The 13,997-nt window shown below is 39.9% G+C and overlaps 1 protein-coding gene across 2 annotated transcripts in view; it reads right to left on the bottom strand.

Moving 5' to 3' along the window:
* LOC106977079 (general transcription factor IIH subunit 2) overlaps positions 1 to 11,678 on the bottom strand; it is a 35,307-nt gene extending 23,629 nt beyond the window's left edge. Inside the window, exons 1-3 of one of the 2 annotated variants that reach the window (XM_015074577.3) lie at positions 11,390 to 11,678; positions 973 to 1,057; positions 102 to 179 (exon numbers count right to left, since the gene is read on the bottom strand). In XM_015074577.3, the coding sequence (XP_014930063.1) occupies positions 102 to 179; positions 973 to 1,028 (134 nt within the window). In that variant the 5' untranslated portion in view covers positions 1,029 to 1,057; positions 11,390 to 11,678. The remainder of the gene's footprint in view (positions 1 to 101; positions 180 to 972; positions 1,058 to 11,389) is intronic. The other variant, XM_015074578.3, reaches the window with a different exon arrangement.
* Between the last annotated feature and the right edge of the window lie 2,319 nt (positions 11,679 to 13,997).

Here is a 13,997-nt window from a genome sequence, read left to right as displayed (position 1 = left end):
CACAGCTGTAATGAAATACTAAAGAGTGGGCATAGGTGGAGAGAAAGACTTAAAGGAGTCAGTTTTACCTTTTATAACACACTTACAAACAGTTTACATACCTTTTTCTCTTTGCTTTGAAGAGAATATCTTCTATTGTAGCTTTAAGTGATCCTGATTCATCTTCTTTAAGAATCTCCCTATAAGGAATAATGACTCATTAGAAAAGAAAAGCTAAAAATTTATTATTCCAAAAGAAATGAAAATGTATATCTGTACAGAGATTTACACATGAACATTCACAGTGGCATTATTCGTAAAACCAAATGTTGTAATCAATCTAAATGTCCATCAACTGGTGAATAGAGGAATAAAAACATGGTATACAATATAATGCTATTCAGCAATAAAAAGGAAAGAATTATTGATCTCTGCTACAACATGGATGAACCTTGAAAATATTGTTATGTGAAAGAAGCCAGACATAAATGACTACATATTATATGATTACACTTATATGAAATATCTAAAAGGGTGAATCCATAGAAACAGAAAGTAGATTAGTAGTTGCCTAGGGCTAGAGGTACGAATGGAATTAATCACAAATGGGCATGAAGGATCTTACTGGGGTGGTGAAAACATGTGTTAAATATATTTTAATAAATGTGTTAGAAAAACCAATCACTGAGGAGTGCCTGGCTCAGTTGGTTAAGTGTCTGCCTCTTGATTTCGGCTCAGGTCATAATCTCACAGGTTAGTAAGTTCAAGTCCTGCATCGGGCTCAGCACTGACAGCCTGCCCGGGATTCTATGTCTCCCTCTCTCTCTGCCCCTCCCCTACTCATGCTCGAGCTCTCCCTCTCTCAAAATAAATTAACTTAAAACAAATAAATATTAAAAAAAAAAAACAAGTCACTGGAAGAGAGATAAAGCCGTAAAACAACACTGAGAAACAATGTTTAAAAGAGAAAGAGAATAAGAACGCCCTACTCACCATGTCCTTTCATAGCCTCCTTCCCATCGCTTAGTTCTTTCAGGTTCGTCATCCATTTCTTCTCTTAAATGTATTATTCAATATCCTGTAAAAATCACTAGATCGTGAATTTTCTAAAAATATTTGCCACCAAATTCATACATTTCAATTTGAAAAGTAAAGACAGGGAAGCAAACATATAAAGTAAAAAATAAATAAAAACAGAGAATGCAAGATCATTGAATTCTTAGCAATTTATTCACTAATTGTTGTTGAAAATACTTCACAAAATTCTCATGAAACTTTTTCCCATCGTTAGGAAAAAATACAAACATTTATGCACAAATCTGGCACCAATGGAGATAAGCATCTTTTTACAATTTTTAAAAACAAAAATGCATTATAGATGTGTCATAGGATAAGGCCACAGAATTAGAGGAAGTGAGTGAAGGAGTAGATGAAACAAGATTAGCTGCAAATGATCGTTATTATAGCTGAGTGATGGATTCATGGTGATTCACTGTATTACCTGTCCACTTTTGTGTGTGTGAATTTTCTCATTATCAAAAATTTATTTTAAGTAAGCAGTAAGCTCTGCACCCAGTGTGGGGCTGGAACTCACAACCTCAAGATCAAGAGTTACATGCTCTATTGACTGAGCCAGGCAGGCACCCCATTATAATCAGAAGTTTTAAAATGAAATTTATTGACAGATCCAACATGGCAGAGAAGGCGGGGGACCCAAAGATCCCTTGTCCGTCAAACACAGCAGTGTTTTGGCCAAAGGACTTTGAATTCCAAGAGTCTGGGCTGCAGAGTGACAGAGCCATCTCCAGGGGCCCACGGGGACAACCTGGCGGGCCACAGGTGGGGCCTCAGGGAACCAATAGCAGGCCCACAGTGGAGGCGGGACCCACCCACACCAAACCCTGCTCCTCCACGCCTGGTAACTGCTTATCTACTGGAGCAGAACTGACGTGCTGATGAACCAGACAGCCCCTCTTCCAGACCAGTGCTGCCACCGAGATTCCAAGGCACTCAGTGTTTTTGCATTTTCTGATTTAATTCTTGGACAATTCTTATTATACATATATATATTTTTCTTCCTTTTCTCCTTTTTATTTCTTCCCTCCTCTAGTCTGGTTATTCTGGTTGTTGTTTTGTTTAAGCAGACTTTTTTTTTTTTATCTTCTTACTTTTAAAGTTTTATTTTATTTTTTATTTTCTATTTTCTAAAATGTACATCCAAATTAGTAAGCATATAGTGAAACAATGATTTCAGGAGTAGATTCCTTAATGCCCCTTACCCATTTAGCCCATCCCCTCTCCCACAACCCCTCCAGCAACCCTCAGTTTGTTCTCCATATTTATGAGTGTCTTTTGTTTTGTTCCCCTCCCTGTTTTTATATTATTTTTGTTTCCCTTCCCTTATGTTCAGCTGTTTTGTCTCTTAAAGTCCTCATATGAGTGAAGTCATATGATATTTGTCTTTCTCTAATTTCACTTAGCATAATACCCTCCAGTTCCATCACGTAGTTGCACATGGCAGGATTTCATTCTTTTTGATTGAGCAGACATATTTGATCTATTCTCTTTATACTTGTTCTATATCTCTTTTTCTGTTTTCCTCCCTCTCTCTCTGGATTAACCCATATAGTTTCTCTGACTGGTCAATTTTATTTTCTCTTCTTTTTCTCCGCCCCTGTTGTTTCTCTCTTTGTATGGGATAAGGCCTCTTCCACCAACACTGCCCCCCCCCCCCTTTGGTATTTGTTGTTGTTGGTGTTTTGTGGTTTTTTTGTTTTTGTTTTGTTTTGTTTTTTTCTCCAGGGATACTTCAACGAACAAATCAAAGCACACCTGGTGGAGGGCCCAAAACATCACTGAGTAGGAACATAAAAAAACCACAGTCACAATAACAGAGAGTAAGTAACACACTCCAAAAAACACCTCCTGAACGGCCAGGCCCTGGACAGTGCAGCACCACTCTTTAATGCAGTAGTGCTCACAGGTGCAGGACATATAACAAGCTTTTAAAACACATAAGAGACAAAAAACTAGCTGAAATGATGAAAGGGAAGACTTATGCTCAAAAGAAATTCCAGGAAAAAATGACAGGTAAAGAACTGACCAAAACAGATATAAACAATATATCTGACCAAGAATTTAAAATAATAGTCATAAGATTAATCACTGGGCTTGGAAAAAACCATAGAAGACAGCAGAGAATCTATTGCTGCAAAGATCAAGGAACTATTTCTTAGATGAATTAAGAAATGCCGTAAACGAGGTGCAAAATAAACTAGATGTGGTGACAGCAAGGACTGAAGATGCAGAGAGGAGAGTAAGTGAAATAGAAGATAAAATTATGGAAAAAGTTGAAGCTGAGAAAAAGAGAGATAAAAATTCTAGACCACGAGGGGAGAATTAAAGAACTAAGTGATTCAATGAAAATGTAAACGTAATAATATCCATATCATAGGAGTTCCAGAAGAAGAGAGAGAAAAAGGGGCAGAAGGTGTACTTCAACAAATCATAGCTGAGAAATTCCCCAATCTGGGGAAGGAAACAGACATTGAGATCCAGGAGGCACAGAGAACTCCCTTCAGACATAACAGGAATCGATCTTCTACACAACATATCATAGTGAAACAGGCAAAGTATAAAGATAAAGAGAGAATTCTGAAAGCAGCTAGGGACAAATGGGCCTTAACCTACAAGGGTAAGCACATAAGGGAAGTAGCAGACTTATCTACTGAAACTTGGTAGGCCAGAAGGGAGTGACAGGAAATATTCAATGTCCTGAATAGGAAAAATATGCAGCCAAGAATCCTTTATCCAGCAAGGCTGTCATTCAGAATAGAGGAGAGATAAAGGTTTCTCCAGACAAAAACTGAAGGAGTTCATCATCACTAAAACAGCCCTACAAGACATCCTAAGGGGAACTCTGTAAGTGGAATGTTGCAAAGACTACAAAGGACGAGAGACATCACCACAAGCATGAAACCTACAGATAACACAATGACCCTAAATCCCTATCTTTCAATAATAATGCTGAATGTAAATGGACTAAATACTCCAATCAAAAGACCTAGGGTATCAGAATGGATAAAAAAATAAGACTCATCTATTTTTGCTATTTTTACTATCTCTCTTGCTGTCTACAAGAGACCTATTGTAGACTTGAGGACACCTTCAGATTGAAAGTGAGGGTATGGGGAACAATCTATCATGCTACTCGAAGTCAAAAGAAAGCTAGAGCAGCCATACTTATATCAGACAAACTAGATTTTAAACTAAAGGTTGTAACAAGAGATGAAGAAGGGCATTATATCACTATTACAGGGTTTATCCATCAAGAAGAGCTAACAATGATAGATGTTTATGCACCCAATATGAAAGCACCCAAATATATAAAACAATTAATCACAAACATAAGCAATCCTATTGATAAGAATGTGATAATTGCAGGGGACTTTAATACTCCACTTACAACAATGGACAAATCATCTAAACAGAAAATCAGTAAAGAAACAATGGCCCTGAATGATACACTGGACCACATGGACTTAACAGATATATTCAAAACTTTTCATCCAAAAGCAGCAGAATACACGTTGTTCTTGAGTGCACATGGAACATTTTCCAAGATAGATCACATACTGGGTCACAAAACAGCCCTCAATAAATATAAAAGAACTGAGATCATACCATGCACACTTTCAAATCACAAGGCTATGAAACTTGACATCAACCACAGGAAAAAGTTTGGAAAACCTCCAAATGCATGGAGGTTAAAGAATATTCTACTAAAGAATGAATGGGTCAACCAGGCAATTAAAGAAAAAATTAAAAAATATATGGACACAAATGAAAATGAAAACACGACAGTCCAAATGCTTTGGGATGCAGCAAAGGCAGTCCTAAGAGGAAAATACATTGCAATCCAGGTCTATATCAACAAACAAGAAAAATCCCAAATACAAAATCTAACAGCACACCTAAAGGAACTAGAAGCAGAACAGCAAAGAAACCCCAAGCCCAGCAGAAGAAAAGACATAATAAAGATTAGAGCAGAAATAAACAATATAGAATCGAAAAAAAAAAAAGTAGAACAAATCAATGAAACTAAGAGATGGTTTTATGAAAAAATAAAACTGATAAACCCCTAACCAGACTTCACAAAAAGAAAAGAGAGAGGCGCCTGGGTGGCTCAGTTGGTTGGGCATCCAACTTTGGCTCAGGTCATGATCTCACGGTTCATGAGTTCAAGCCCCACATCGGGCTCTGTGATGACAGCTCAGAGCCTGGAACCTGCTCTGAATTCTGCCCCTCCCCTGCTCATGCTCTGTCTCTCTCTCCCTCAACAATAAATAAACATTAAAAAAAACCCAAAAATTAAAAAAAAAAAAGAAACTTCAAAAAGAAAAGGAAAGAAAAGAAAAGAGAGAGGACCCAAATAGATAAAATCATGAATGAAACTGGACTTACCACAACCAACCCCTCAGAAACACAAGCAATTATCAGAGAATACTATGAAAAATTATATGCCAATAAACTGGACAACTTGCAAGAAGTGGACAAATTCCTAGACATCCACACAGTACCAAAACTCAAAAGGGAAGAAACAGAACATTTGAACAGACCCATAACTAGCGAAGAAATTGAAACAGTTATCAAATATCTCCCAACAAATAAGAGTCCTGGGCCAGACGGCTTCCCAGGGAAATTCTACCAAACATTTAAAGAAGAGTTAATACCTATCCTTCTCAAGCTGTTCCAATAAATAGAAACAGAAGGAAAGCTTCCGTACTCATTCTATGAAGCCAGCGTTACCTGATTCCCAAACCAGACAGAGACTCCCACAAAAAAGAATTACAGACCAATATCCCTGATGAACATGGATGCAAAAATTCTAAACAAGATACTAGCAAATCGAATTCAACAGCATACAAAAGAATTATTCACCATGATCAAGTGATTCATTCCTGGGCTGCAGGGCTGGTTCAATATATGAAAATCAATCAATGTGATACATCACATTAAAAAGAAAGGATAAGAACTATATGATCCTGTCAATAGATGTGGAAAAATAATTTGACAAAATTACAGGTTCCTTTCTTAATTAAAAACCCTCAAGAAGTCAGGATAGAAGGAACATACCTAATATATGCTTATATTACCTTATATATTATAAAAGCTATATATGAAAAGCCCACAGCTAACATCATCCTCAATGGGGGAAAAACTGAAAGCTTTCCCCCTAAGATCAGGAACACAACAGGGATGTCCATTCTCATCACTGTTGTTTAACATAGCGTCGGAAGTCCTAACCTCAGCAATCAGACAACAAAATGAAATAAAAGACAACCAAACTAGCAAAGAAGTCAAACTTTCACTTTTTTGCAGACATGATACTCTACATGGAAAACCCAAAAGACTCCACCAAAAAGCTGCTAGAACTGATACACGAATTTGGCAAAGTCACAGGATACAAAATCAATGTACAGAAATCAGTTGCATTTCTACACACCAATAAGCAAACAACAGAAAGAGAAATCAAGAAATCAATCCCATTTACAATTACACCAAAAACCGTAAAATACCTAGGAATTAACCTAACCGAAGATGAAAAGGTCTGTATGCTGAAAACTATAGAAAACTTATGAAGGAAATTGAAGAAGACACAAAGAAATGGAAAAACATTCCATGCTCATGGATTGGAAGAATACATATTATTTAACATCAATATTACCCAAAGCAGTCTACACATTCAATGCAGTCCCAATCAAAATTGCACCGGCATTCTTATCAAAGCTAAAACAAACAATCCTAAAATTTGTATGGAACCAAAAAAGACCCCGAACAGCCAAAGCAATGTTGAAAAAGAAAACCAAAGCAGAGGCATCACAATCCCTGACTTTAATCTCTACTACAAAGCTGTAATTATCAAGACAGTATGGTATTGGCACAATAACAGACACATAGGCCAATGGAAGAGAATAGGGAACCCAGAATAGGACCTGCAAATGTATGACCAACTAATCTTGGACAAAGCAGGAAAAGAGTATCCAACGGAAAAAAGATTGTCTCTTTAGGAAATGGTGCTGGGAGGACTGGACAGCAACATGCAGAAGAATGAAACAAGATCCCTTTCTTACACCATGCACAAAAATAAACTCAAAATGGATGACCGACCTAAATGCAAGACAGGAAACCATCAAAACCCTACAGGAGAAAACAGGCAACAACCTCTTTGACCTCAGCTACAGCAATTTCTTGCTCAACACGTCTCCAAAGGCAAGGGAATTAAAAGCAAAAATGAACTATTGGGACCTCATCAAGATAAAAAGCTTCTGCACTGCAAAGGAAACAATCAACAAAACTAAAAGGCAACCTATGGAATAGGAAAAGATATTTGCAAATGACACACCAGATAAAGGGTAAGTATCCAAAATCTATAAAGAACTTACCAAACTCAACATGTGAAAAACAAATAATCCAGTGAAGAAACAGGCAGAAGACACGAATAGACACTTTTCCAAAGAAGGTATCCAGATGGCCAATGGACAGATGAAAAGATCCTCAACATCACTCATTATCAAGGACATACAAATCAAAACCACAATGAGATACCACCTCACGCCGGTCAGAGTGGCTAAAATGAACAACTCAAGAAACGACAGATGCTGGTGAGGATGTGAAGAAACGGGAAACCTCTTGTACTGTTGCTGGGAATGTAACTTGGTGTAGCCGCTCTGGAAAACAGTGTGAAGTTTCCTCAAAAAATGAAAAATAAAACTACCCTATGACCCAGCAATAGCACTACTAGGAATTTATCCAAAGGATAAAGGAGTGCTGATTCATAGGGGCACATGTACCACCATTTTTATAGCAGCGCTTTCAACAATAGCCAAATTACAGAAAGAGCATAAATGTCCATCCATTGATGAATGGCTAAAGAAGATGTGGTTTATATATACAATGGAATACTACTTGGCAATGAGAAAGAATGAAATCCTGCCGTTTGCAGCACTGTGGGTGGAACTGGGAGGGTATTATGCTAAGTGAAATAATTCAGTCAGAGAAAGACAGATATCATATGTTTTCACTCATATGTGGAACTTGAGAAACTTAACAGAAGGCCATAAGGGAAGGGAAGGGGGAAAAAATAGTTACAAACAGAGGGGGACCAAGGGAAACCATAAGAGACTCTTAAATACAGAGGACAAACTGAGGGTTGATGTGGGGGGGGGGCGGATAAGGGAGAGGGAAAAATGGGTGATGGGCATTGAGGAGGGTACTTGCTGAGATGAGCACTGGGTGTTGTATGCAAGCGATGAACCATGGGAATTTACTCCAAAAACCAAGAGCACACTTTACACACTGTATGTTAGCCAATTTGACAATAAATTGTATTAAAAATAAATAAATATGGGAATGCAAGCTGGCGCAGCCACTCTGGAAAACAGTATGGAGGTTTCTCAAAAAACTAAAAATAGAATTACCCTACGACCCAGCAATTGCACTACTAGGCATTTATCCAAGGGATACAGGTGTGCTGTTTTGAAGGGACACATGCACCCCCATGTTTATAGCAGCACTATCTACAATTGCCAAAGTATGGAAAGAGTCCAAATGTCCATCGATGATGAATGGACAAAGAAAATGTGGTATATATATACAATGGAGTATTACTTGGCAGTCAGAAAGAATGAAATCTTGCCATTTGCAACTACGTGGATGGAACTGGAGGGTATTATGCTAAGCGAAATTAGTCAGAGAAAGACAAATATCATATGACTTCACTCATATGAGGACTTTAAGAGACAAAACAGATGAACATAAGGGAAGGGAAACAAAAATAATATAAAAACAGGGAGGGGGACAAAACAGAAGAGACTCATAAATATGGAGAACAAACTGAGGGTTACTGGCGAGGTTGTGGGAGGGGGGATGGGCTAAATGGGTAAGGGGCACTAAGGAATCTACTCCTGAAATCACTGTTGCACTATATGCTAATTTGGGTGTAAATTTTTAAAAATAAAAAATAAAATTAAAAAAATAAAAATAAATAAACAAAAAATAAAATGGAATTTGTTATTTATAATTTTTTTAATGTTCATTTTATTTTTGAGACAGAGACAGAGCACGAGCAGGGGAGGGGCAGAGAGAGACAGAAACACAGGATCCAAAGCAGGCTCCAGGCTCTAAGCCGTCAGCACAGAACCCAATGGGGGGCTTGAACCCACAAACCATGAGATCACGGCCTGAGCCAAAGTCGGTGCTTAACCAGTTGAGCCACCCAGGCACTCCTGAAATTTATTATTTATAAATGGTAAAGGCTTATGGCTCAAAATTCAAAAAAGGACACAATATTAAAACTATATTATTATCTCAACTATTGAAAAAAATAAAGAGTGAGAGCACATGCACGTGAGTGGGGGCAGGGGCATGGAGGGGGCTAAAAGCACAGAGCCCGACACGGGACTCAAACTCACAAACTGAGCTCATGACCTCAGCCAAAATCAAGAGTTGGATGTTTAACGTACTGAGCCACCCAGGCATCCCCATATTTTTGTATTTTTCATATAAGCATGTATTTCTTTAATAATCAGGGATAAAATGGGTAATAGGGGGGTAATCTATTAACCATAACCAACTAATAAAACATCCTAGTCACTTCTACACTCCCTTCCTCCCCAGTGGAATCTCCATGCCTACCCTGCACTTTCACTATCAGCTTCCTTCTTTCATAAATGAAAGATCAAAGGAATCCTAAGGGCTAAGAAGACATTAAGGACAAAACAAATCCCACCACTGGCAGAGGAAAAATTAATTTCTGTAATACGGATCATATGCAAGACCTTACACCCCACTCACACTACATATATATATATATATATATATATATATATATATATATATATATATTTAATTTTTTAATGTTTATTTATTTTTGAGAGAGAAAGAGTGTGAGCGGGAGAGGGGCAGAGGGAGAGGGAGACACAGAATCCCAAGCAAGCTCCTGGTTCTGAGCTGTCAGCACAGAGCCCCAGGTGGGAATGGAATTCATGAACCGAGAGATCATGACCTGAGTGGAATTTGGACACTTAATCCACTAAGTCACCCAGGCGCCCCTCCACTTACACTATAGAAAAATACATTTTAAGATCTAAAGAACTGATCTATAAATGGGCTTCTGGAATTAAAATCTATTGACAAGTTGCAAACTGCTTTTGTGGCATCAGTGCTTTCTGAGGCATCTGCTATTATCAGGTATTATTTGCTAAAATTCTGTATGTCTCTCATTTAAGTCACAAACCACTCCCTGGCATTGGAAGAGATCTACTTGTTTCATGGAATCTGGTGATCTACTATAGTATGAACTTAGGTAGACTGCATGAAATAATGACAAGTGACTTAATTCTAACATTTGTGTTATTTTAACACACTATGCTGGTGCTTGTAAACTTAATGGTCCATGTAGAAACAGCATATGGCGACTAAACTGAACATTTTGATCCTCCATCAAAGTTTCTGAATTACTGTGAATTACAAAAATCAAAGTTTACAGAGTGTTCTTGATGTTTTCAAACTCAAATTCTTAGAACTGTCACTATTGCCAACCATCCTATCAATATTTAAACTGTTATCTTATTCTTAGTTTCTACTTTTAATTCTCTGAAAGCTGAGAAACAGAACTGACAAGCAGAAGACTGCAAACAGGAACACTTCTGGCTCATTGGATACAAGGACTTAGAGTTGTGTGTAATGGGAAATTACAGAGGTATTACGCTCCCTGTAATTGCTGATATTCCAAGGGAAGCGGGATGTTTATAATGCATGTTATTCATAGAGAAAGAAGTTACGCATCCTGGCAAAAGATGTACTTAGTGACCTCTTCGGTCAGCATCTCCAAAAGTTGATTCGTTTCATGGGAATCCAAACCCAGAAAAGCTATTTCTCCTAGGGTAAGCCTGTTGGTGTGATTCCAGGCACATGAGCTCAGAATGCTTCCAAAAACAAATGAGATCTGCACCAAACGTCCCAATTTATGAAGCTTTTACTCACACCTAACCCTGCCAAGCGCTTCGAGCCAGGCACGGGTGATCACTGCCCTGTGTTCAGACTTGGAACTCGAAGAGTCAAAAGGCTGGTAAACTCTGTCGAGGTCACATAGCTGGAGGTAGGTCAAACTCGGACCCACGACCACAATTCCCAAAACTCGCGTTCTGCCTTAAGGAAGGAAAGCCATTCCCTGGACTACAGACCCACACGCTTCTTTGCAGCTCCCACACGGAAGTTGCCCTCCTCCCCCTCCATACGCTCCCTCCCACTCACGAATCCCTACGAGGCTGCTCGGAACCATTCAGCCTCCGCGCCCGCACGCGAAAACCTTCCAAGCTGCCGCGCTCCCCAAACAGCCGGTGCCCACCTTGGCTCCTCTAGGAGCTCTAGCCGCGGACTCACCGGTCTCGTAGAATGCCGCTCTACCCGGAAGCCCCGCCCAGTCCGCTCCAAGGACGGTGCGGAAATCCTTCCCCTGTGCGCGGCGGCGACGGACGAAACGTTCCGGTTGCTTTGAGCAGGTGCTGGTGTTGGACCCTCGTGGGCTGACACGTAGCTGGAGCTGACTTAGGGTGCGAGGAAGGGCCTCTTACCCCACTTCCAGCGGTTATTCACAAAGAGGCGGGAAAAGTGATCGCCGTCTACCCGGGATCTGACGAGCTTGATTTTTGTTATATTATTTCTAAAAGGTTGGCGTGAATGACTCTAATAGCAGCAGCAGCAGCAGCTGGGCCAGAACCTTACTGGACAACGGTTTTTTGGGAAGACCCCGCTGCTCCTGCTGTTCATGGAACAAGTATTATTGAGCACCTGCTGTGGGCCTGCGACAGTTCTAGGCACTGAGTAAATAGCAGTGAAAAACTAACAAATCCTTGCCCTCCTGGAATTTTGCTTCTACCATGAAGGTATTTATCAAGAAAAGCATAGTGTATCAAATGGTGATAGTGCCAATAGAAATTAAGCATGGAAGGGGGAAAGGGTGGCAGCTTAAAATAGTCTAGTCAGAGGAACCCTCGCTGAGAAGATGGCTGAGCCATGACCAGAATGAGAAAGGGAGTTAACCATGCTGATACCTAGAGAAAGACCTCCCCAGACATAGAGAACAGCAAGTGCTAAGGTCCTGAGGTGGAAACACAATGATGTGTTTGAGGGACTGGGTGAGGAAATGGTTGAGTGATCGCTGCTGAAATCTGGTGGGAGTGCTGAACATTTTAATAACTTTTGGAGGAATGTTAGTGGTTTGGACTAGTATAGTATGGCAGTGCAGCTAGTGAGAAGATTGGATTCTAGAATCTGTTGGATTCTGCTCCAACAGAGCAGATGGGTGTTAGGATCCAATGACCCAGTTTTCAGTTGAGGTGTTGTAAGGTTAGAGTTGCAGTTACTGAGAGGGTGAAGGGGTGGTAAGGACAGTTCAGTTTTGGACAAGTTTGAGATGTTTGAGATGCCTGCTAATACATATGGAATTACCAGTGTGCACGAAAACTTCAGTACCTTAAAAAAGGCAACTGATGGGGCACTTGGGTGGCCCAGTCAATTAGGTATCCGACTTCCCCTGAAGTCATGATCTCAGGGTGCGTGAGGTAGAGCTCCGCATCAGGCTCTGTGCTGACAGCTCAGAGCCTGGAGCCTGCTTCAGATTCTGTGTTTCCCTCTCTCGCTGCCCCTCTCCCCTTTTCAAAAATAAAGAAACATTAAAATTATTTTTTAAAAAAGACGACTGATGTCAACCTTCTCGAGGAGAAACCAAAACAAGAACAGGAAAACCAGTTAAGCAGAGGCATACAGTCAATATTTTTGAACAAATAGGCTAGAAACACAATGTATTAAGATGACCTAAGGGTTTTTCACGCGTCTATATGGAAATCCATAAACCTTAATTTTTACAACCAAAACGATTATACCTTGTGACACGTAATTATACATCAGAGAACTGCTCGCAAGCGTGTAAACTCCTTACCCTTTTTATGTATAATCTCCGGTAACGCTAAAAGTTTCAGAGCAGTTCTGAGCCATCTGAAACACTTTCCTAGGCTAGGGTCCTCAGCAAAACAACATATAATACATTTAGTAACCTATTTGAGGTTGGCTTTTTTTTTTTTTTTCCAGTTGATTCTAGCATTTCCCACACTTGAGAAATGGAGAGGCAAGGCACATCTAGAGCATCGGAAAACAGTTACCGCAGGAGAGGAATAATAGAAAGGAACTGTACGTGCTGGGGCTTCTTTACTTCCCCATCAGTATATGCTTCCCCGCTGGTGCTTTGTTGGTACTAAAATCTTTCCTTGTGTTCTGGCCCCTCAAAAACATAAACACAAGGCATCCTGCATAGTAGTGGAAAGAACAGACTTGGATTTAAAATCAGCCTCCGCCACACTAGCAGGGTGACCACAAGCAAGTCACAACCTAAGTTTGACCTATAAAATGGGGATACCTTTACCTACCCTACAAGGCTTACACATCACACAGGGGAAACTCCATTACCAGCATTTTTACTTACCCCCAGAAAACAAGGCCTTACCGTTTATTTTCGGTACTGGCTTTAAAAAGCCCGGGAGGGGTGCCCGGGTGGCTCAGTCTACGGAGCACCAGGCTCTTGGTTTAGCTCAGATCAGGATCTCAGGGTTGAGTTCAAGCCCAGCATTGGGCTCTGTGCTGACAGTGCAGAGCCTGCTTGGGACTCTCTCTCTCCCTCTCTCTCTGCCCCTCACTTGCTCACCCTCTCTTTCTCTCTCTGAAAATTAATATATAAAAACTTTTTAAAAATTATAAAAAGGAGAGGAAGAGGGGTGACTGGTTGGCACAGTTGGTAGAGCATGTGACTCTTGATCTCAGGGTTGTGAGTTTGAGCCCCACATTGGGTGTAGAGATTACTTAAAAATAAAATCTTTAGGGGAGTGCCTGGGTGGCTCAGGTGGTAAAGTGTCCGACTCTTGATCTCACCTCAGGTCATCATCTCCCAGTTCATGGGTTCG

This window comes from Acinonyx jubatus, chromosome A1 (genome assembly GCF_027475565.1).
Source record: "Acinonyx jubatus isolate Ajub_Pintada_27869175 chromosome A1, VMU_Ajub_asm_v1.0, whole genome shotgun sequence".
In the NCBI taxonomy this organism is placed as follows: domain Eukaryota; kingdom Metazoa; phylum Chordata; class Mammalia; order Carnivora; family Felidae; genus Acinonyx; species Acinonyx jubatus.
Note: the sequence above shows the minus strand (reverse complement) of the source record. Positions and strands in the feature narration are given on the sequence as shown.